This window comes from Mirounga angustirostris, unplaced genomic scaffold (genome assembly GCF_029215605.1).
Source record: "Mirounga angustirostris isolate CCGP_5_RB_7025 unplaced genomic scaffold, mMirAng1.0.hap1 SCAF_1, whole genome shotgun sequence".
NCBI classification, from domain to species: domain Eukaryota; kingdom Metazoa; phylum Chordata; class Mammalia; order Carnivora; family Phocidae; genus Mirounga; species Mirounga angustirostris.
Window position 1 is genome coordinate 6059829 of NW_026991709.1, and position 24909 is coordinate 6084737.

Genomic DNA, 24909 nt, shown 5'->3' on the forward strand with positions numbered 1-24909 from the left:
GGAGTGGGAGAGGGAGAAGCAGGCTCCCCGCCGAGCAGGGAGCCCGATGCGGGACTCGATCCCGGGACTCCAGGATCATGACCCGAGCCGAAGGCAGTCGCCCAACCAACTGAGCCACCCAGGCGCCCCTCTCCAGTGGTTCTAACATGGCGCTTGAATTTTTAGTTGTTTTTGCTGCTTTAGATGAGGCCGTAATTGCGGTTGTAATGAATGATAACACAAGGACCTGGGGAGAGAGGCAGCGAGCCATGGAAAGAGGGTAAACATGTCTGGTTTCCCCCGTCCCTGCTGTTCTGCAGACGATCGCTCCACGGTCCTGTTAACGGATGCTGACTTTGGGGAGGCGGCGAAACAGAAGTCCCTGACAGTGACGCACACGGTCCACTACCAGTCAGTGTCACAGGCCACCGGGCCCCTGGTGGACGTTTCGGACGCGCGGCCAGGAACGAGTAAGTGGCCAGACAGCGCAAACCGTGTGGGTGTTGTCAACACCGACGAGACGTGGATGCTCTGTCCCCGTCAAACGGAGGTGGGGCTCATTGGCCCCGCACCCAAGAAACAGATACGCACGATAGTAGTTTTCTTTGGGACAGTGAGTTTTTACTGTTGGATCTGAGCTGGTTTTCAAATTGTGTCAGCTGAAGCCAATAACCCTTGGTAGTGATTTACTACGAAAGTGCTAGAAATTTCAGGTAGAGGTAATTTTTTTTTAATTTGGACGACACTGGAAAAGGGGAAGGTAATTAACATGAGTGAGTATCTACTCTGTGCCAGGATTAGGATAAAAAGCTTATGTCGTGTATGTTATCTGTAAGGCAACCCTGTGAGGTACCTACTTATAATAGGTACGAATAGATACGATAGCCTCTATTTTACAGGTAGAAAAAAAAATGGATTCTCAGAGAAGTTAGGTAAACAGCCCAAAGTTGTACAGATAATGCATAATGAAGCCAAGATTGAACTGTGGGTCGGTCCGTCCTTGGAGTTCATGCTTTTCTCCTGTACATGCTGTTTGAGAAAAATTGTGGTCCTGACTAATCCAGGGATTATGTTTGACTTAGTTATTAATATCGACATCCATAATATATGGGAATTAATTACTGCAATGAAATTAAATCCCCTAATATGTATCTAGAGCTTATTAACTAGATATTCTTATTCTGTCATAGCTGAAATTGTTTCTAAATCTCTTTAAAGACTGAGAAATTGATGTCCCGATTATTATCTTTTCAAAAGCTTTGATGTCTAGCTTTTAAACCTCTAATCACTCTGCAAAAATTTACATTCTCAGAGTGTTATAATTAGAAAAATAAATATTACAATGTTAAAAGCCGTTTTTCATAAATTCTGACTCGAAAGGCATTTGTGAAATGCGCCGAGCATCATGAATCAAACCAGTTGATTCCTAATAACATTGTAATTTGAAAACAGTTTCAACTGTTACTGAAATTGATTTGAAAAGTTATCCTCAAGAACGTGCTAAAGAAATCTTTTATTCCCCCTTTTGTCTAACCTCACCACCTTCCTTCCCTGATGACATTAGCACACTGAAGATCCGAACGGGCCATGAGTGAGAGTTAATTTTGCAAGGGGGTGTGAGCGAGAGCCTTACTCTTAGAAACCGCTTCGTGGTCCTTGATATTCTCTCCAGCTACTGGCTTCCCCATCATCATTTGCCTGGTCCAGGGTCTGGATATAGGATGCTGCACTGATGGATTTCTGAGCCACTGGTTGCTATTCAGTGAGAGAAAGACTATAGACCGGGGTGGGGAGGGGGGCGGGGGGAGAGATTGCTGAAATGGATGGATCCTTGACCTCAGAGTTCCATGCCCAGGCAGCATGGAAGCTGATAGAGACATTAACTGGAAAATAGGAAAGAGGCAGAGGAAACAGGACAGATGCCCAGATAGTGGTTCCCCAACTCTTACATGCATCAGGATCACCCAGGATGTCTGTTCCAAACACCCATTCCAGGGCTCTGTCCCCAGAGGTTCTGATCCACTTGGCCCAGGAATCTGCCTTGTAATAGACATTCTGGGTAGTTCTGATGCTGATTGTCTGGAGCCCTCTTGGAGAAATATTTCCCCAAATGTTAGACCTATGTGTGTCCCTGCCCCTGAGTGCAGTGGGACAGGACCTCTCAAGCTTGCCACACTCAAAGCACACGCCTTCTTTCTGCCAGGTAAATCAAGCAAGCATTCCCACCTCCCCTTCAATGTTCGACTGGCAGAGCAATGCACAGAGGCCAGCCATAAATAGAGGAGAAATGCACTGGGAAGCTCCCAACTCCATGATCACACCTCTACCTGACTAATGAACACATTGATTCGATGACATTCAAAATATCCGCAGAAATGTGAATGTCGGTCATAAGCAGAAACTAGAGCCAGCAAGAGGCAGTGGCAGGCCGGGGGCACATGGGGCGGCATGTCCGCGTCTCTCACACCTGTAACTCTAGAAGCATAGCTGGGGAACTGCAAGGATGCATGCATTCAGACTCAAATATATTCACTAAGGTTTTACTTGACATATGGCCCAGTGATGGGGCTACATCATGAGACGCAAGAAGACATTCATTTCATCTTAGTGCAGGAATCAGATGCAAACAAAGAACTCAAGCTTTTCTCATTTACCTAAAAGAACTAGGGAAAAATAGGAGGCAATGATGAAATGGTGAAATAGTGAGTCAGGGGGTGTATGGGAGATGATGGGAGAGGCTACTTTGAACATGAATCTGGGGAGACCACCATTGAGGAGCAAGTCTAGGTCGTGGCCATGAGCTGGCTTGCCAGGTGGAGGGGACAGGAGGGAAAAGCTCCTAAGGCCTGTTGGGGCAGAAGCGTCCCTGGATTGCAGTGGGCCACAGGGATTGGGGGTGGGGGCTAGACAGAGAAAGAGGTGGGTGGCCTGGTCGCCAGGCCTCCTGGGCCAGCCTCGTGAGTTTGCACCTCATTCTGAGAGTGTTGGGATGCTCAGCCCGGGGTTCAGCCTGATGATCACATCACATTGAAGCAACCACAGCTTACAGAACGCTGCTTCCTTCATTTGTGATGAACATCCAACAGTGTTTATAAGCATTAGGTAGATCTACTCAAATGCATGCATCAGTCTCTAATTCAAAAAAAATAAAAGCAGAGCTATTCCTTTAGCATCTGCACAACATTCTCTATTAGTAAAGGATCTTTGGGATCATTTTTGCATTAAATATTTCTTCCAGAACCACATGAGGAGGGACTAAGAACATCCCGTTTTTCATTTAAAAGTGGAAAGAGTGGGCATCCAAACCCCCAGCAGAAGCCCAGCTCTCCGCTTGTGTCCTGTGCCCCCAAGTTTGTCACGGTGTCCACGTGGTGCACCCCTGTCATCTCAGTCCCATGCCCCCAAGTTTGTCACAGTGTCCACGTGGTGCACCCCTGTCATCTCAGTCCCATGCAGCTGGTTCTCCACACTGCAGTTGGGCAAATTTGCCAAGATGGTTTTATAGTCTGTTTCCTCAGCTGCACATGGCGTTATTAGTCTGTTCTAATGATGCTAGGACGGGGTCGTCAATGTAGGGGCTCTTTAGTTTTAAGAAGAGCATCTACGATACGTTGTTTACACACTATCATGACCACATCATAGAAGCTATGTTTCTAGGCATTTATTTTTTTAGTTTTCCTGACCTGCAACAAAGATTCGTTATGAGGATGGGAGAAATCCCAACAATTGGCTATTTAGCTCTTCAACCAAGGGGAACAGATGCCTTGGCTGTGTCTGCAGTTCTGTGTGCGTCCCTGTCCCTCCTGTGTCTTAGGGTACAGGAGAAAGTGGGGCATCTGTGGTGTCTGTGTCTCCCACCCCCAGCTCCAGCTGCAGAGTCTGACACACAGTAGGCATCAGTAAACATACTTAAATACTAATCCACTGTCAAGTTCTGAAATCAGAGTAAAGGGGGTGGGTAAGAAAGGATGTTTAGCATTTTAGACAGGACTTGGGCAGTCCATTTGGCCCCTCTCTTTGTTCTCCATTTCCTAAGACATCTAATAGGCTGGGGATCTGGATGCCAGCTGATTGGAGGTTTGTAAGTATGTACATAGTCTCTCCCAGCACACTCTGTGAGACTTACCAACGAGACCGTCACAGGAGAACTTGAATCAGCTTTCTTGCGCACAAACTGTGCAAGGGTACAAAGACACGTGAAGTGAAACGTGTGAGACATGACCTGGGCTTTGGGGTCATATTTACCTGAAAGTCATCCCTTTGTCACCATCCACCCATCTGGGCCAAGAGCATGTACAAGAGCTTGACTGTACTTGATGTACAGAGGGCTAGACTGGGAATGAATAGGACGCACGCCTGTCCTTACCAGCTCTACCTTTCAGCTCCTTTCTGCAGCATGGGAACTCTCCAGCATCTGGTCTTGATTTTTTTTTTAAGATTTTATTTATTTATGAGAGAGAGAGAGAGAGATCACAAGAAGGGGGAGCAGGAGAGGGAGAAGTAGACTCCCCACTGAACAGGGCGCCTGATGGGGGGACTCGATCCCAGAACCCTGAGATCATGACCCGAACCAAAGTCAGACACTTCACCAACTGAGCCACCCAGGCACCTCTGGTCTTGATTTTTTAATGAGTATTTTTTTTTTCTGCCAAACCCTCTCTAAACTGAGTCTCTAGCCTTCCTGATCAACCCGCCAAATCTCCCCCACCCTCTTCCCAATAAGCAGGATGTGCTCCAACCCTTGCCAAGTGTTTGTCACTCAGGAACCACGGGCCAGGCCCCGAGATCTGTTGAGCCCTCCATGTGTCACAACAGCCCTATGGGTGGGCGAGGTCTGAGATGAGGGAAATGGGCACGTCTGATGAGCTCACCACCAGCAAGTAGTGAAACTGGGTCAAAGGCAGGCAACCTAACTCAAGCACCGTTAAGTGCTGTTAAGTGGAGATGACGCTTCTTAGGGGACATCTAGGGGCTGAGTAGGCTTACATAAGAAGAGTTCACAACCTGGATTGACTCTTTTTTCATTGAGACTTTGAAAACCATTGCACACCCCATCACGCAGAATTGTACATGACATCATACTGCAGGAAAATACCTGATATAGGCAAGGAGTGTCCCGTGTATAATGAGCCCTTGGTAAATACTTGTTCGTTATGTGATGGGAATATTCAGGCCCCACAGCATCATCACCACATGCAGTGGACGCCTCAGCACCTACGAGATGGGACAGCAAAAGCCAGAGAATAAAAACAGATTAATACCCACATCACAGTACACATGACATGTTTTAAAACCCTATTAGCCACAAAATCCTCTCTTATCCCGAATTCAGGATGATTAAAATAATTTGATTCAGTGGGCAGAAAAGCTTAATTTAGGTTTAGGGGACCTAAATATCATAGGCTTGAAAGGCCAAGAGTTATTTGTATCACTTACCTTCTAATTTGTTAGCTGTTCAGCAAGCGTGATGGCTCATCACCAAGTTGTATTTATATTAGAGTGGTGGGGAGCCAAACAAAATGCTTTCCATGCAGGGACAGTAAATCTCAACATTTATTTCCTTAGTAGATTACCTGGTAAGGCCTACAAAGGAGGCTACCAAGTAGGGTCCAAGTAGGGTCCAAGTCAGATTTTTATTTTAGCTGATATCTTAGGAGATATCATACCGAAGAGTTCGGCTCAGGTATAAAACAGCTCCCAAAACCTGATTATTAAAAAAAAAAAAATGTGTCAACCACCCCAATATTCTACCTACTGAGATGATTTCGCCTCTAGGATGCTTGCTTAGAGCAGAACAGAATTACAGCCTGTGGTTCAGGGAAAGTAATATCATGACCTATATTTCCAACGTTATCAGGCCACTGGTAAAACTGTCCTCATCTAGAAAAAAAGGATAACGAACAAAATTAACTTGAAAAGAGTTGTGGCTTTGAATAGAGGCTGACATGTACAACGTGACCATGGAATTTTCCACACAGGGTGATCTCAGTGAGAAAGGGGCTACGGTCCTGCCCCACTATGGGTGGGCGGGTCAGTGGGAAGAAACACAGGGGAGAGTTTGGGAGTTTGAGGAAATAGTGTCCTTGAAGTGGGAAGATCAAACTGATACCCACCCAGCCCCGCCACCCAAGCATCCGTGCCAGGAGTAAATCTGATCCACAGCTGTAGCTGCAAGAAACATAAAGAAGAATAAAAATGAAAACCTTCAAAAAATTTTTAAAAGAAAATGAGAATCCTCAAATCTTACATAAGGGACAGGGTAATTTTGGGGGAAAGATTCATTAGCATTTAAATAACAAGCTCCATTTATTGAAGCTCTACTTAAGAAGTCCATCGTACCTGGAAGATACTTAGCCTCCTACCCGTGAGAATATATTTCTATCTCTTTGAGGACCTCTCTCCTAGCATTTCAGTGGAGAAACACAATTATCATTCATACCTTGCTGTCCAGAGAGCTTGGAGCTCAAGCATAACCTGGGCTTTGGGGTCATATTTACATTCAGCTCTACATTAAATGTATATTTACATTTACATTCTAATCAAGGCAAAAAAAAAATACATCTTCCAATAAAGTCTTCTGTGGAATTTTGCAAGTAAGGGATGAAATGTGTCTTAAAATCAATGCCCCAAAGAATATGCACCAAGATGAAGCATTTTGATGACCCAGGAAATCTTAAAATATATTGATTTGGCTGCCATTTTAATGCTTCTCTCCAGCACTGTAGAATGATGGATTCGGTTCAAAGTCCAATAACTAGAATTTGCAAAGAGGAAAATCCTCCATTTGAAAAGAAAGTCCTTTCACCCCTTTCAAGTGTCTTGCCTCCCATGATCCAAAATGGCATTACAAAGGACTCAGTGTCACAGGGACACTGTATTAAATACTCAGGTGTCCAGGGTGGGGACCTCTGGGTGCTCAAGTGCTGGGCAATCTCTGAACCAATCCATGGCGTCTTGGGCTCCCTACTTACCACTTAATAGCTGTGTCACTTCTCTCTGAGCGTCCGTTGCCTCATCCATAAAGTGACCCTGGGCTATGCGTGTTCATCCAGGGGACTCTGTATACCAGAGATTATCATAGGCTCTGTGAACGGACCCAAGGATGAATACCTGACCCCTGCCCTAGAGAGACTTCCAGGCCCACGGAAACACATTAGTAAGTCATTGTCCCAATGCCAAGTGTTGGCCCTCTCTCTGTTGATCTTTTGATCCTGCTTCATTAGTGCTGAGCAGTAAATATCGACTGCGGTGTTGAGAGGTGGCCAGACCATTTCGAAATATAACTGCATAAGATTCCTTTTTGAGAAGAAGAGAATTCAATGGTGGAAAAAGCTCCATCTAGGACCTTATGTGGCCTTCAAGCTGGAGCCCAAGAAAAATCAGTCCAGATCACCGAGCCTTTCCCTTATTCCACAAAATTCCAGAAAAGACAGTGTTATGGTCCACTCCAGTGTCCAGCCAAAGAGCTGAACTAAGAACTCTGTCCACCTCATTGACCTGCTGTCTTTGGTTCCAGATTTAGAGAAAATGAAACCCATCTGGCACCTGCCTCTATATATGCAAATCTGTTTTTGAAGACAGCAGACATAAAAAATTCAGACACTGATTAACCGTGTGTGCTCTGCATTGAATGACCCATATCTCTGAACTTTGACAAAGTTCAGACAATTCTGTTGAAAAGCTATGTTACCATATGCAAAAAACTAAGAGAGTATTCAGACAAAAAGGTATCATCCTCCTGGTCTAGGAACTTGCAATTTAGTTGATGAGTAAAACAGTCCTACTCAAGGGAATGAGTAAATACAAAACCACAATAACACTGTATTGTTTCCTAGAGCCTGCTATTACAACATACCACAAACTGGGGTGGCTTAAAAGAACAGAACTTTATTGTCTCACCGTTCTGGGGCCCAGAAATCCAAATGCAAGGTGTCAGCACAGTCCCGCTCTTTCTGGAACCTGTAGAGAAGGGTCCTTCCTCGCCTCTGCCTAGTTTCCAGTGGTTGCTGCGGACAATCTTTGACATTCCTTGGCTTACAGCTGCAGCACTTCAATCTCTGCCTCCATTGTTCCACGGCTGTCTTCCCTCTGTGTGTCTGTCTCCTGTTCTTAGAAGGACACCACCCATGTTAGATTGAAGGCCACCCTACTCCAACCTGACTTTATCATAACTAAGGACATCTGCCATGAACCTATTTCCAAATAAGGTCACATTCTGAGGTACTAGGGGTTAGGATGTGGACATTGAGTCCATAACTCCTGAGTCCAAATCTAATGTTCTCTCCCGCCCCCCACAGGACTTTTAAAAATGTTTACATTTCACAAAAATGTCTCAGACCATAAGAGAAAGAAAATGAATGCTCTGGACAGGGGCAGTCAGGGAAGGCTTCCTGGAGGCATGAATCCTGCAGGGGGGTCTTAGGGCTGGGTGGAGAGAACCACTCTCAACACTTGGATCATGACTGACCATACTCCTAGACACTAAGACATGCATTATTCTTGGCTCTTCACAGATCCCACCACCAGGAGGAACGCAAAGGCAGGACCCACAGCAAGAAACCGGTATGCCAGCCAGTGGACCCTCAACAGACCCCACCCCACCATTTCAGCACACACCCTCACCACAGACTGGAGGCTGCCGACGCCCAGGGCTGCGGGATCAATGGACAAGGAGAGTGACAGCTACAGTGTCAGCCCTTCACAAGACACAGGTAGGGGTCTGCACGCCTCCTCCTCAACCCTGGGGACAAGCATGGCCCGCAGATGGGCTTCAGAGGCTCCTACTTATGCTCCTTCAAGGTCATTTTCAAATTGTTAGACTGTTTAAGTAACAGGTACCGATACAACCATGCAGCATTGATGATGCCCGGGGCCCAGTGATTTCTGCAAAGCAGAACCAAAAGGCATCTATTTGGCAGGTGTCTTGAATCTCAGATTCATGGTCTTCTCTCCTTTCAGTTCCTACGCAGCTAAGAGAAACACAGATACTTTAAAATTTTCACCCACATGATTTCAAAAATTCCTGATTATACTCTGAGGGCACATGACCCACTACCATCTCTGAGTTTAAGAGGCTGCACTTGAAATTTCATGACAAGGTCATAGCACCCTCTATAGGGAACACAGGCTGATCCTTTTGACAATTAAGCAGGGGTTGGTTATAAGGTAAGTCATCTAGTCTGTGCCATCAACAAAGATTTCACTTCGGAGAGAAGACAGGGCCTAAGAATAGCATCGGCTTGTCCCACCCCCCACCTTAACTTTTGAAAAGAAATTATATCTACACCTAATAGCTGTAGGAAATTTTCATACTCATTTTCTTTTGTTCTGGCTGATACACTTTAAAAATAGTGTTCCAAAAGTGGAGTGTTACCCTGTACATTTATTTTTATGGCTGTTATTTCTCTCAGAAGAGTCTCAGAGTTCCACAGAGGTGATTCAAAACTTTTTAGTGCGTAAAATAGAGATTCCTCTGGCCAAGATGCTCCTCCTCCGGTCCCTGTGGCTCTCTGGGCCCCATAAAATGTGGCAGTCACAAAGGATGGTCTGAGGGACCAGGGGCCATGCTTCCTACTGGCCAATGTCATGCGTCGTCTGGGCTTCATTTGGAACTACCGTCACGTCCCCCTTGCCAAGCTGGGCCTAGACGAGCCGAACTTCAGAGCTCAAACCATTCGTGCCAATTAAGTCTCTATGGAACAGGCTGATTCGCAAGTCAGAGCAGGGGGTGGACACTGCCGTCTGTGTGCACCAATCATTTTAACGAAGCACAGAATTTTTTTCAAAGATTTTTTATTTATTTATTTGACAGAGAGAGCACGCGCACAAACAGGGGGAGCAACAAAGGGAGAGGGAGACCCCCCGCTGAGCAGGGAACCTGATGTGGGACTTGATCCCAGGACCCTGAGATCACGACCTGAGCCAAAGACAGGCACCTAACAGACTGAGCCACCCAGATGTCCTGAAACACAGAATTTTTTAGGCATTGCTGATTGACGGAGGCATCCGGGCAGGGAACAGTTCCACTGAAACAAAGTTCTCTGAGCCCACTTTACCGAGGCGCACAGAGCAGGCCCCACGGTGACAAAGGCAGTTCTCGGTCAAAGACCCAGGACCCCTGCCAGGTAGTACAAGGATCTGGGAGAGACAGCCACAAGCCAGAGATGGCCATCCAGTGGGGCCATAAGGCAATAATTGATCCGTCTTGTTCTCTCTTTTACACGCGGCAGATCGAGCGCGAAGCAGCATGGTCTCCACAGAAAGTGCCTCCTCCACTTATGAAGAACTGGCCAGAGCCTACGAGCATGCTAAGATGGAAGAGCAACTGAGGCACGCCAAGTTCACCATCACAGAGTGCTTCATATCAGACACATCATCTGAACAGTTGACGGCAGGGACAAACGAGTACACAGACAGTCTGACCTCCAGCACCCCTTCAGAATCGGGGATCTGCAGGTTCACTGCATCTCCCCCCAAACCTCAGGATGGAGGTCGAGTGATGAACATGGCGGTTCCAAAGGCACATCGGCCAGGTGAGAAAAGCAATGCATGGACCACTGTACGGGAGACACATCTTCCTGATTCACACCGTCTGCTATGAAAGCCCGTCCTGGTGTTTGGATTTGGGGCTCTGTTTACAGGTTGCTATGTAATGAACCACCCCAAAGCTTATGGGTGTCCAACAGTGACAGTCACTTATTTTGTTTACACATCTGAAATGTAGTCAAGGCTTGGTGGGGACAGCTCATCTCTGCTCCAGCCGTGTCACTGGGGAGGCTCACTTAGGTATAGAGGAGCCCTTCCCAAACGGCTCCCTCATCTGGCAGCCTGGTGCTGGTCGTGTCCTCCCTGGGTGGGTTTCTCCCCAAGGTGGCTCCGGCTTCTTCGTATCATGGCAGCTCGGTTCTAAAGCAGGCGTCCCGACAGGCAAACAATAGAAATAGCCAGTCTCTTAAGGCTGGGCCTGGAAAGTGACACATCGCTTCTGCCATATTCTGTTGTTCAAGCAATCAAAGAGCCCAAGGAGCTCAGGTTGGAGAGAGGGAGACCCCATCATGTGATGAGAGGAGGCTCAAACACAGGGGGCCTTTGTTTTAAAGCTGCTGTACCAAGGACTTTCAGAAGGAGAGAGTTCTTACCAGTGGCCGATGCTTGGGCCTTGGTTTCATTGAGCTACCCAAAGTGACAGTGACTGGCTGGGATTTGGTCAGCCACTGTTCAATCTTTGCCTTGAGCCTGTGAGAGTGGACTGGGTGTGTGAGAGTACCTGGTGTGTGGATGGCAGCTCTGAGCTCTAAGGCCTGCAGGGCCTGGCAGATCACATGCGTAAGTGAAGAGGATGGAGAGCAAGGAGAAGGGGGGTGATGCATGATAGACAGTTTGAGTTCACAGACTATCTAGAGGGGATAGACTCCAGTATGTTCCCGCCAACTCATCCCAAGTGGAAATGGGGGGTCAGGATGAGTGACTTTCTCAAGAGAAGCCAGAAGTCTTGGTTTTTCCATGGAGACCCACAGTTTTCAAGTATTGGATCAGATATCTGCAAACCATTGTAGAGGGCAAATAAATACATCTATATACTGAACCCAACCATGGCAGCCAGTGGTACTTCTCATCTGAAGAATCACTCCTTCTTCTTCTTCACCCTGAAATAGCTGCCAAAGACTTTCCTTTGTGGACCAGCCTATCCAGTCTTTCCTCTGTGGACCGGCCTATCCAGTCTTGTTGAATCCAGTTTTATTTCCTCTTTTCCCATTTTCTGAACCACTCTACTAGTCTTATTTCAAAAATTTATCTTCACATTTAAATTACTGCAATCCCGTTGGGTTTTATGGCATATAGCCCAGCTGAAATGAGCCTTATAAATGCATAAAAATATATAAAATAAGAATTGTCTATCCAGCAACTAATCTTCCAAACTGAGTCAAGATTCATGCCAGCATACAATAAAGAATGATGGCTTCATTTATTCTCATTCTGTCTACCTCCTCAGGGAGAAGATGAGCTGTTATTTGTGGGTGTTTTTATTTCAGGCATTTCTTGTTGTTGGCATTTATTTGCAAGGCAAATGCAGAAAAACATAGGATAAAAACATAAGCTCTTTGTGGCTGTTAAGCCCGAGGTGGAGGAACACAGGAAAGGAGAAAATGTGCCTCTGGGCATGTTGTTTAGTCTTGGTGGCCTTCAGTTGCCCCACCTGTAAAATGGGCATGACCCTGGTGTGAGACATGTGTAGCATAATTTAGGTAAAGTGGTTAGTGTTGTTGTTTCTGTTTTTGCCTTATTGACGCTGTTGTTGGGATTCTCATGGTGACTCCGGTGTGGTCTCCAGTTGAGCTGCTGGCTCCTCTCCTCCTTCCCTCTTTTGTTTGTTTCTCTTCAGAGGTCACAGACATCCTGGGAAGCATTGCTTCATTTGGGTATCACCCGGTTAAGTACACCATGCTTCCATCGGCAGCCATCTTCCCTCGTATACAGGAGCTCCTGCGTGAAATGATAGTCTTATTTGTGCAAGCTTTGAATTAATTAAAGGCTTGAGTTTCTTTTTGATGTCTTGTTGTTCCTCTTGTTAGATTCAATTACAAAAAATTTTTGAACTTCTTTTTTTAAAATTTTATTTTATTATGTTATGTTAGTCACCACACAATACATCAGTAGTTATTGATGTGGTGTTATGACGTTGTTGCCTGGATCCATCAGAACAATTGAAAGATCACAATTAACTGAAGTAGTATAGTCTTAAAATGCTATTTAGACTAAAATGACTTTATAACTTTAGCTATGAGTCACTTTTTAAGTCAACACAAGTCCTAATGTCCACAAACTTTGTTTTGTCCATCCTAAATGACTGTATTATTATTAATGGATATTTGATATGCTTTTCGGAAAGCCTTCCTATTGTCCCTTTATAAGACTAAATTCAACACCAGGCAAAAAAGCCAAGGTTACAATTTATTATTCTGCTGACTGGAGGCTTCATCAAAATCATCAGTTCCTTGAGCTGCGCTTTCAAACCTCATTCCTACCTGTGTCCCCGTGGCTCTAGAAGGCATTGATCAGCATGCAGCTCCACGAAGTCTTCCCAGTCCCTGTACATCTTTCTCCTCACCATCGGCTCTTCCTCTGTGATGGTCTTTTCCTCCATTTGTGGTCCAAAACTTTTAAACACTCCACAAACCAAGTCAGGATCAAGTTAAATCAACGTGGCCAGATCCTGGCTCCGGGAAGACAGAAAACATGTCTTCATTGCCTTCCGACTTCTCTCCCTGATTACCTCTAGCAGGAAATCTGGCAATACAGTGAGCACTCAAGAAATATTTTAAATGACTTAGTAGCACTGAATATATGCTCCTATCACTGTGTCTGACACATATAGTAGATGCTTAATAAATATATTGAATGAATGCATCTATCATAGTTGTGATGATGACAAGACTAGCCAATTGGTTAAAAATGGCAATTACTAGAAATTCTTAGTAAAATATAAGAGAACATTCAAGTCGACCCCATCTTCCAGCTTACCTTTAAACAAAGTGATTTATTTCCTATTCTTGCTCTTCACAAATCAAAAGGAAACCTCTTCCACAGATAAAGGGAAGCTCCCCACGACATGTGATGCCTCACACAGAAGGCAAACGTCAGAATCTCACTTTGGATGTTTAACAATACCTGAATTTTGAATTTACTGAGTTTTTAGGACTTTTGTATTTTAAATAAAATGCCAGCTGTGCTATGGCTTCATTTTCTACAATAAGGGATGGTTGTTTCCATCTTTAATAACAAAAGACAAACCAGACGAACAAAGAAAACTCTATCTTCCTCTGAGAAATAGCTGGAAGGTTAAGCAACTTCTTTCCCTCTCAGTCAAGGCAACTTCCAATACTTAGGTTACGGTACCTGTTCTTGGGTTCAGGTAGCATTCTAAGCCAGTTTCTAACATTCTTGGATTGTGGCTGCTCCTTTATTCATGAGCTTATCCTATGCAATCTAGAAATACCCTTGCACGAAGCTACTTAAGTCAATTTAAAGCTTCACATATGCAACCGAATGCATCCTGGCCCCATGAGCAGCAGGAGAAGTGTCAGCCCCTTTAGATCTCTGCACTCACACTCTGGGACCCCAGCCTTAAATATAGGTTCATTAGTCCCTCCTGTAATGAACACACTTGAGGTTTTCCAGTCGGAAAGGATCACAGACTGCTGCCAACTTGTTGGTTCTCTGAACAACCAGTTACCTGAAGCAGTTTTTGGTTTGCAGTGTTCAGATCCATTCACGCCATCCCTTACAATCTGTGCATTTAATAGAATGGAAGAGTGTGGAGTGAGGGGTGCTTACCTGAAGGACACACTGGCCTCCGCTCCAGCAGCACCCTCCAGCGAAAGCTGCTCTTTCGGTTCTCAGCTGTCACTGTGATCGTGCTGTTTCCCCTCTGAAGCCCATGTGGTTTTCATGCTGGCTCTTGAATCAGAATTAGACTCCAGAGATCTTCACTGCCAAAAATCCCCCTCCACAGCTTCTTTCTACCTGCATCTCCCTCGCCACCTGCGGACGTGAGCTCTGCTCCCTGCAGGTCACCTAGCACAGATTCCCTCCTCCTGACCCAAGGCGCCACACTGGGTTCCTCTCAATCAGTTCTGCATCTCCCCTCCCCTCGCCCCTTTGGGTTGGGCGACTGGGGTCCCATGCCTCGGATTTTGCATCCTTCTCCTCTTTTTTGCACTCATTACAATGAGATTTTGAAATTTCCATCATGAACGTTATTCTAAGAGCTATGGAAAGGGTCTCCTTTCAAGTGCAAGTATCTTTGATACTTCCTCATGGACACAAACAGGTGTGCACGCCATGCATGCATACGCATACACCATGCACACTCTGCTGCTCTGGCCTCCATCCTTCCAGAGATGCCTCTGCTTCTTCCCTCCCAGCCTCCCAGCCCCCTTTCTAACTTCAGCATGTCTTTTTTGAGCTCCCACTCAATAACTGGTCCCGCTTTCAGAGCTGGAGATACAGTGATAGACGAGACTCACAAAGACCCCATCTGAAGGGAGTTTATATTCCCGGTGGGGGAGACAGACACTGATCAAATAAGATAACACAGTTTCAGATCATGATAAGTGCTGGGAAAAGAAGTAATTGGGGAAGGGGATCAAGTCTGGCATGGGGTCGGGGGTTGGGGATAATGGTCTAGGAAGGCCTCTTGGAGCAATGAATTGTGAGCTGAGATCTAAGGTGAATGGGGCAGAGAAAGCCCAGCAGACATCCTAAAGAGACAGTGGTGTGGGCAGAGGAAGAGCTAAGGCAGGAGATTGGAATGAGCTTCACATTCACCACCCAGAGCAACAGTTAGCTCTGAGCTGACAAACTTTCAAATACTCCCATAGTATTTAAAGTTAGAAGGACCTGGAGGCCATGAACAGCACCTCCGAATATTGCTATGCACACCTGCCCTGGGTAGACCTACATATTTCACCATGCCCATCCTGGCTCACTGCTAGGAGACTGATCTCTTTAATGTGCACTTTTGACTTCACCTTCTTAAAGACTGTCTTGTTATTTTAGTCTGATGTCTCCAGGACCCATGAAGTGATGGTGGGACTCTTTACGAAGGGTCCCAAGCTTGGAACTCAAAGCCCACTTGCCTTTTGCACCGGCCTCCTCCCCTTTCTTCCACTGGCTCCAGGGGCCCGAGTCGTCTCACCTTTCTGAGTGCTCCTGTGGATTTATCGTAGATGCCGCTCTTGTGTATGTCCGCCAGTTACTAAGTGTGTGTCCTTTTGTTCTGACTGCCTTTTCTCCAACTCCGAGCCCCTTAGCTCACTAATTTGCTTGTCGGCTTATTGGGGTTCAGCTTTAGTTGCTGGGGAGTCCAGAGGTAAGGAGGTAAGGAGGAGGTCTGTGCCTGATAACTTGTAAGGGAGAGGTAGGAAGCCCACCTGTGTCCTGCTGGGTGGCCAGAAGGAAGTTTCTAGATTCCAGTGCCACAGATGACGAGCTAAAAGGTTCACCACAGTGGAAAGTTCACTGCATCTCCAAAAAGGCCCTGTGAAAACACAAATCTATTACACTCATTTATTCAACCCATATTTATTGAATACCTTCTCTGTGAAAAGATACTATACCAGGTATTCTCCTAAGACATAATAATGTTAATATGTTAAACCAACACTTCTCACAGTCTCCTTATTTCATCAGAATAGCAGGTAGTATCATAAACAGCAGAAAGAGACCTAAAGACACAAGACAGATAAATGAGGAAATCCAAGAAACAAGGCAAAACCCAGCTTCTGGAAGACAGGGGCTACCTCCTCCCCCCACCCCCCCACACATACTCCCCAGTGAGGTGTCATGATAACCGGAAGGTGCTGGGAATGTACAAAAAGGTAAGAAGACAGCAAAGACCATCATATTTCAATGGGGTCCTGTGTGGACAGAACTGGCACCAACTTCTCATGCGTACTATATCCCAAACTGGGAAGCAAGAAACCTTAAATTCAAGTGGTGTGGTGGATGCTCTCGTGTTGAAATCCCTCGTGTAGTTGCCGAATGCTCAGGATTGAGACTCACAGGGCTTCAGGAAGTCAGCCCTGTCTTCCTCACTGGTCATGACTCCTGCTCTCTGGGCTCCTAAACTCCACAAACGTATATTCCCTCTGCCTAGAATCCTCCCGTCTCCAGGTTAACTCCGTCCTTCCGTGGGATGACTCAGGATGCACAGGGTTGTGGGGACGGGTCTGCCAGCCCCACAGCGAAGCAGGCACAAGCCTCCAAGCAGGCTTCCTCCTCCGTGGTCCCCAGTGTGTGGGTCCTCAGGGGTCTTATGCAGGAGCTGGAGCTTCTTTGAACCTCACGGACCCTTCCTCACTGGGTACTCCAAACACGCCCAGCTAAGTGATTCTGACCTGGCCTAAATGCTGGAGCAAATTTTCCAATCCTGATTTTTATTCAGAACTACTTTATTTCTAAAGAATCGTGAGCAGCAACAAACTCAAAGCCCCACTTCGTACCTCAGTGTAGTTTTAGAAGTTCACCAATGAATAGGAGGATTGCAATATTGATGAGCCCTTAAAAATGCATGAAGCCTCGTAAGTACAAGCCAAGAATGGTAACAGAATCTGTGTACATGGAACTCTGGTTATCAATCTCGCATTATTTATTTAGGGGTTTTCCTGGTGGCCATTTGGGAGTGAAGATTCATTTACCAAGAGAGGTTCATTTACAAGTTTTCATTACCTTGCTGCAGCATTAATATTAAACTAAAAAAGTGTTAGATCTCGTTTGCCTCCAGAATGGGCAAACTCCACGCTCTCTCCCTTTGTAACTAGTTCTTTGACGTTGTACCATGATGCAAGTCTGATCTATGTGGTTCTTATTGAAATTGCTAGAAGCCAAGGTAAGCATCCTTTGCTTCTTACCTTTGCATCAATACCCAGCTCCATCCAAGCGCACATGTGAAGCCTTATTAGAAATTGATGAAAGTTCCTTTTTATATGGCCCCAGAGGAGAGCTAAGCCCCCAGGGACTCTGATTCACTTTCTTTCCACACGTATTTGTTGTGAAAGCCTATGCATGCTCTCACAGGTGCTAATGAAGTATTGCATAGGAGGGGGAAGAAGGCTCTTGCCATGTGCCTCAGAATTTTAGGCTCCCAAAGAGGCATTCGTTTGTTTCATACTTATCCTCAAATTCCTAATGCATTGTGCTTACCCAGTTTTCACAGGTGAGATAGTAAAGAGCATAAGAAAGATTCTTTCGGACTTGAAGGTGCCCTTAGAAATGACCGTGCCTCCTTCACTTGACTAAAGATAAGATGCAAAACTTGAAGGGGGTCACAGAACCATTTAGAAGTAAAGGCAAGATTTTTACAGGAAGCCCAGAATCTCTAGCTCATGTTCTTACCCCAACCGAAGCTCTCACCTCATCAGACAAAGTTGGAAGAAGACCCTGTGACTGCCGTTCCATGGGACCCATCCCTTACTTTCTCCCAAGAACTGAGGCCATAACTCCGTGTGGACTAGTAGATGCTGAGCAGTACAATTCCTTATTCTGATTGAATGAAATGTTTTTCAAATAAAATTAAAGCAAAATAAGGGTCCACTTGGAATTGTAAACTTTAGCCCCTTTAAACTATGGTTTCTCAGGAGTAGCACAATGAGCATTGGAGGATTGGAGGCATGGGGGGATGGTGGCAGTGTCCTGTGCTTTCTGGATGTTGAGCAGCATCCCTAGCCTGCATCCAGGAAAGGCCGGTAGCAGCCACCCCCAACTGTGACATCCAGATAGTCTTCAGACATTGCCACTCGCCTCCTGGGGGCAGAATCCCTCTTTGCTGAGAACCACTGATCTCAACTTTAGACCTTTCCTTCCCTAGTGTGTGCTCACCAAATGGCAGGAAGCACTGTCTGAGAACAGATTCATGGAATGCACATCCATTATAGATCTTCGGAATGGATGAATTTTTGCTCTTTTCCAATATCGGGTTTTGCCGTCCTTCTTCCAAAGCTAAAGTGCATTCAGACTTTGTGTGTGCGTCTGACTCTACTGAGAAAGTTCAGGAAGTTTGGCTTTCCTGATAGGAAAGGGCATCTCCTGGTTTCAGATGAGCGAGGCAGGTTTACCATAGCAGTTTTCAGGTGATGGGGCCAACCATGGCCTGAAGGCCCTCTTGGGGAGGATAGCAAGCTTTGAGTACCCACCTGCTGGTGGATGAGGGACCATTAGGGGGTCTGGGGATGAGGAGTTGTGAAGGCACCTGTGAGCAAGGTGGTTCGGGAGAGAGGGAGAAATTGATGCCACTCGTTTAGTGTGAACTCTCAGAGATAACAGGTGGTAACAGGAAAATGAGGAATGGACCATGATGTCGATAATAAGGCATAACATTGAATAATGGCTGAGCCGCCCCTGGTCCCTCAAGGTGGGAGTCACAGGGGCAGGGGAAGGGCAGCCTGTGATCTGGGGGCTGCAGGCTGAGGAGGCAGAGTTCGGAGAAATGCCCCGGATGTGGAGGCCCCAGGGGTGGACAGGTGTGGCCAGGCGAGGGGAGAGGGCCACATCCTCACCTGTGATCCACACCCTGAGGGTCTGCGTGGCAGTGTCCTTCCCGCACTCCTCTGCTGCGTCCCATCAGCTTTTCTCTATTCATGGCTCTTTGTCTCCCATTTTCATTCCCCCGCCCAGTTCTGTCTTGTGTCCCTTCCTTCTGCTTACCTGTGTGTGTGTGTGTGTGTGTGTGTGTTTCCACCTCTCTCATCCCCCCTCTGTCTCTCTGTCTCTCATCTCTGTCTCTTTTTCATCTCTCTGTCTCTTTGTGTGTGTCTCTCTCATCTCTCTCCCTCTCCCTCTCTCTCTCTCATCTCTCCATCCATCTCTCTGCCTCTCTCAGCTCCGTTCCCCCCCTTGCCCTGCCCTGACCACCCCTGTCAGCCCCTCTGACTCCAGTCCAGTCCAGCACCTCAGCCCCTAAGCTCAGCCTCTCGGAGCCCCTTCTTGCCAAGGGTGTGTCAGCCCCTCCACCCTCGCCCTCACCCCACGTCTCTGACTCAAGGGCCGTGGGCCTCAGGACCAGAGCACAGAGGGGTGACTGTTCATGACACACAAGTGCATGAATAAGTACAAGACCCAGCGGGTAGAGTGTGCCCCAAGGTTCATCTGGGGCTCCTAGCCCCCTGTCACTGTGTTCGTACTCATGCTGGGTTTGGGAAAGTAGCTAATAGGTTTAGCTAACTAGGAAAGTGCTAGAGGTATGGACAGTTCGGTAAGCGGGGCAGAAGGAAGACGTGGAAGGGGACATTGGCGTCCCCAGATCCCTTCCCTTCCAGCGGTCAGAATGTGAGCCCAGGTCTTCCTGCCTCCTGTCCCTTTCTCCTGTGCACCTCATTCTCTCCTTGTGCTGTCTGCTTCTCCCTCCCGGGTTTTCCTCCCCTCTGTCTTTGTGACACACACACACACACATACATGCACACACACACACAGTCACATAACCACATACATACACACACATACACATGCACACAAATACACACACACACACCACTTTACTCGCAATCGTGCCGCGGTTACTGCATTGTGCACCGCTGCTGTCTCCTCCCCACCTCCTACCCACACCATTTCACCCCTTCCCTCCACCTTTTATTTCCATGGAGGAGAGTGTCCGCATAAGGCAAGACAAAACAAGGAGAGAGAGAGAAAGGGGAGAGGTAAGGAGGAGTGAAACAAAGAGGAGGAACTTAGATCATAAGCGATTCAATCCTTGCTGGAAGCAGAGGCGAACTCCGCCGTAGCTGGTTCTCCTGGACACGCACTAAGGCCAGGGTTCGGCTCTGCCCGCGTCTGTGGTGACGGGGGCTTGATGCCCAAGGATGTCGGGGGCCGCGCATGCCTGATGGAGGTGACTGTAGAGTTCAAAGCAAAAAAGATCCTTGAACGCCTACTGGGTCACTGCTGCTTTCACGTGCATGGGACACCTCCAGAGGGTCCTGGCAGATTAGCTTCAGGGCGTGTTGCTCCACAGAGATGGAGAGGGTCCAGCGGCCAGGGGTGGGTCAGCTGGGAGGGCTGGATGGTGAGGAACCGAGACACCTGCTCCCTGCGGATTCAGATGCCTTCGAAGAGGCTTCTGCTCCCTCCGAAGAGGCTCCTGCTCCCTCCGGAGGGAGACTCCAGGAAAACCACCTCCAACCTAGTCCTCAGGGGGTCTTTGGGGGCCAGCTGGACAGGTATCTGCTTCCCAGGGAGCAGAGGAACTGGGGGAAGAGCGGCAGCCTTGGCTTCTGTAGTGGGGGAAGGGTGGGTGACAGGTCAGAACACAGGGTAGGAACCCCGAAACCACAACCGTGTTGGGTGCAGTTACTGGTCTCACAAGAGAAAGTCCCTCCTTTCCTGTGAGTGACATAAGCAGGGACTGTTCCCATACATTACAAGTGTTCAAAGAGTCTCCAAGTGAGGTCCTCCCAGGCAGGAAGAAAGGACATCTGTATGAGTGTCCCGTGGCTGGCATAACAAAGGGCCACAAACTGGGGGGCTCCCAACAACACGGATTTATTCTCTCACAGTTCTAAGGGCAGAATTCCAAAATCCTGTGTCGGCTGGGCTGTGCTCCCTCCAGTGCTCCCTCTCTAGGAAAGAATCCCTTCCTCACCTCCTCCAGCTCCTGGTGGCTCCAGGTCCCCCTTGCCTTGTGGCTGCGTCTCCCCACCCTCTCCCTCCCTCTTCACATGGCTTCTCCCTTCTTCTCTGTCCCCAGTCTCCCTCTGTATCTCCTTATAAAGACACCTGTCACTGGATTTAGGACCCACCTCCAGTCCTGATGATTTCATCTCCCGATCCTTAACTTAATCACATCTACAAAGACTTTCTCCTACAAAGATCACACTCACAGATTCTGAGGATTGGGACATGGACATATCTTTCGGAAGGGGTGGACACTAATCAACCCACTGAAGACAGAAACTAAGGTAGAAAGAAGTGTTCCCGGCTCCTGCCCTGGCCGGTCTCCAGCCCGTAACTTCAGACCTTCTGAGAAGGAACATGTCTGACAGTAAACCTTTCATATGCATAACCTAATTAAATCCTCACCACAACTCTATGTGGGAGATTCTACTATTATTCGCATTTTATGAGCGAGGAGACTGATCCCAGATTAAATGCAGGCAATGCCTTCTAGACCTCTACTCCTAATCCCCACCATTAGGATCCTTATTTAGTTTCTCCCATGGAAACAGGTGGCTGAGAAAAGCAGGTGTGCCAACATCCAGACGGTCGCCACGGTTTCCATTCCTCTTCTAGCTGGAGTAATAAGCACGCAAGTTACCTCAGAGCTATAGGCATCTGAAGAACATAGAAGATGCATGGATGATTACAGAACCCAGTTTCCCAAGTGGTACTTGGACAAGCACATGGGGTGGGATTTTAATGGGCATAAAGTGTCTTTAATAAACAAAGCTCACCACCGATTATTCTGGTGCTTTCTTCCACATAAGTGCATGAATTATTAAGAGAACACATTTGCAGCATTCACACTGTCGAAAGGGCTAATTAGAGCATCGTGCAACTTAGTAAAGCTTTGCCTGAGAAACTGGATCACTCAGAGATATTGGATATTCAGAGATAGTTGGCAGACCTGCAGTAAAGTAAGCAAACACAAGTAGCCCTCGTGTGCGAAGATGTAGGCGCTGGACTGTTTCCATTATTAAGGAAATTCTCACCCACCTTTCTCAGCTACCCTAACCCTCCTGATCCCTAAATCTAAGTGAGAGCCCCTGCAGGCAGAGGGCAGTTATCACGGGCTTTGTCTTTAATTTCAAACACATTTGTTCCACCTAATCTAGGACCTGAGTGTCCTGCAATCCAGCTGGGACCAAGAGGCTATTGTTTTTCCAGGGCTTAATAAGCCCTGTTCATTCAGTGGGGAGTTGCTGGGATAGAGACTCATTCCCAAATCTGTTACAACACATTACAAATATGTCAAGTATTCAAGATTTAGTTGGGTCTCAGAAACATCATGAGGCACTCTTGACCTACATTTTTAAATAACCCTGGAGGTAAATGAATTCCACATTTTCTCAAGTATGTGAACAAAATGATAAAAGAATAATAGTCATGTAAGTAAATAAAAGAGCAAATTAATGTCATTTGCTTATTAAACTCTTAAGAATGAAAGACAGGTCATCTCTTTGAGGAAATTGGATATATAAAAATCCACACATCCTTCCCTGTCACCCCCCCCCCACCCTGCATTCGGAAGCCATGATCCTTGGGCCCCTTTATACCTCACCATTACATTCCCTCTGACATTCTGTGGATGTCCCTTGAGCTCAGACCACTGCCATGCCTCCCTCAACCTGCACATCCTCCTACCTGGTCTCTTGGCTCTAGGACAGCCCACCCCCAGCCTGTTTTCTAGCCAGAGCTGCCCACTGAGTGGGCATGAAAGGGTTACAAGTGAGCTGAAATAGTGAACCCCTCCATCCCTGGGTGGCCAGAAAGAGCCCCCTGCATTCACCCAGCTTGCTGCCACTCAGGCACTCCTTGTGTGTATGTGGGGAAGACAGAAGCACTGGGCTATCCAATGAGCATTGCCCTTTCCTTGGTATCCCTGCCTCCGTCCTCAATCCCTGTGCTCCCTGGAGCACTTCTGATTGCATTCGGGGTCCGGCCCATCACACTTCATACCTGGGGTGCACTGTTGCCTTTGAGGTATGCTTTTCTTTCCAACGTGGGGTTTTGAAGGATCTTGTTACCTCTTTTTCTCTGGCTGAAGTATGACACTTAAGAGCCTCAGTCACTTGCCATAGAAAAGCCAGCTCACCCTGTGCCTAGTGGGATGGGGGTGAGGATGATTCCACCTGCCTTTGTGGTGAGCTCTGACAAGGGGTCTTGCAAAACACGGCCAGATACAGTGACATCACCAGCTCTAAACCCGAATGGCACTCAGCACCTGCTTAGCAAATGAGGAAGCCGACTAACTGCTCTGTGTTTCTTTGCAGGTGACCTCATACATTTGCCTCCATACCTTAGAATGGACTTTTTGTTAAACCGAAGCAGTGCAGGCACCAGCAGGGACCTGAGTTTAGGGCAAGCGTGCTTGGAACCTCAGAAAAGTCGGACCCTGAAGCGCCCCACGGTCCTTGAGCCAATCCCCATGGAGGCCTCCTCTTCCACGTCCTCCACGAGAGAGGGACAGCAGTGGCAGCAGGGGGCCGTGGCCACATTACCTCAGCGAGAGGGAGCAGAGCTGGGACAGGCAGCTAAGATGAGCAGCTCCCAAGAATCGCTGCTCGACTCTCGGGGCCATTTGAAAGGAAACAATCCCTACGCAAAATCCTACACCCTGGTATAACAAACAGCATGACTGGACAGCAGTTGTAAATACAATTTAAAAAATTCAATCAAAGCTACCTTTTTTTTACGGAATTCCAATATTTATAATTAAAGAAAATTGCCAAAATATATTAAAAAAAAAAAAAGAGAAAATACTGAAACCACAGACAGTGCAAAGACTCTCCTGCTTTTTTTCTGTCTGAGTGTGAGCTCCATCTGCCTGGGCATCTGATTTTTTGGGAAAGAAGTCCAGTTTTATGATCTTCACAGGTTATTGCATTTTTACTGATTTTCTACAAAGTGCATGGGGGACTAATTAAACCTTCTGACTGGAAGTTCTATCACACAAGATTTAAGAACGAAAACGGGGAATAAAATTACCCTCTTTGTGAATTTAAAAGGAACACTGATTTGGGGGCAGGGGGGGAGACTTTAGTCATGTTTGCACACCTTTCTTTCCCATTAGAAACTGGGTCCTCAATTTGACCTCGTTCTGTTGTGAATTAGGATGAGTGCTGTCAGTGAAGGGGTGGGGGGGGAATCAATTTGATTTTCTTTTCTGTTTATTTTTTAATTTAATGAGACACTCTTTGCATTTTGTCTAAGCGAAATAAAAAAGAAAAGGTGGTCTGCCTTTATTTCGATGTCTACCTCCCTTGTCTCCTACTGATTGCTGGGTCCTCCTTCCTCTTGGTACTTGTGTTTGCAACCAGCAGGGCTGAACCCAGAGCCCGATTCAATAAACCGGAGAGGAAACCAACACTCCGAGCTCCTCAGGAATGGCTGGGAAGAGCACAGATGCCGCAGCCGATCCCAACCATAACCAGGGGCTGGCCAGGTACTCTAAGCCTCCCAGATGTTCTGCTCCCTCCTTGCCTCTCCGTAACACCTCGCCCTCTAGCTAGACCAGGGGTCAGCAAACCATGGCCTGTGGGCCAAATCAAGCCCCCTGCTACTTTTATAAAGAACATTTTATTGGAACACAGCCGTGCATACCGTTTGCATTTTGTCTATGGCTATTCTGTGTCACGATGGCAGAGTTGAATAGTTACAAGAGAAATGGTATGGCCTACAAAGCAGGAAATATTTACCATCTGGCCCGATACAGAAAGTTTG

The 24909-nt window shown here is 46.9% G+C and overlaps 1 protein-coding gene across 1 annotated transcript in view; it reads left to right on the forward strand.

Moving 5' to 3' along the window:
* DSCAM (DS cell adhesion molecule) overlaps positions 1-24052 on the forward strand; it is a 957910-nt gene extending 933858 nt beyond the window's left edge. Inside the window, exons 31-34 of the mRNA XM_064577323.1 lie at positions 300-449; positions 8493-8690; positions 10209-10511; positions 23460-24052. Of these exons, the coding sequence (XP_064433393.1) occupies positions 300-449; positions 8493-8690; positions 10209-10511; positions 23460-23812 (1004 nt within the window). The 3' untranslated portion in view covers positions 23813-24052. The remainder of the gene's footprint in view (positions 1-299; positions 450-8492; positions 8691-10208; positions 10512-23459) is intronic.
* The last annotated feature ends 857 nt before the right edge of the window (positions 24053-24909 follow it).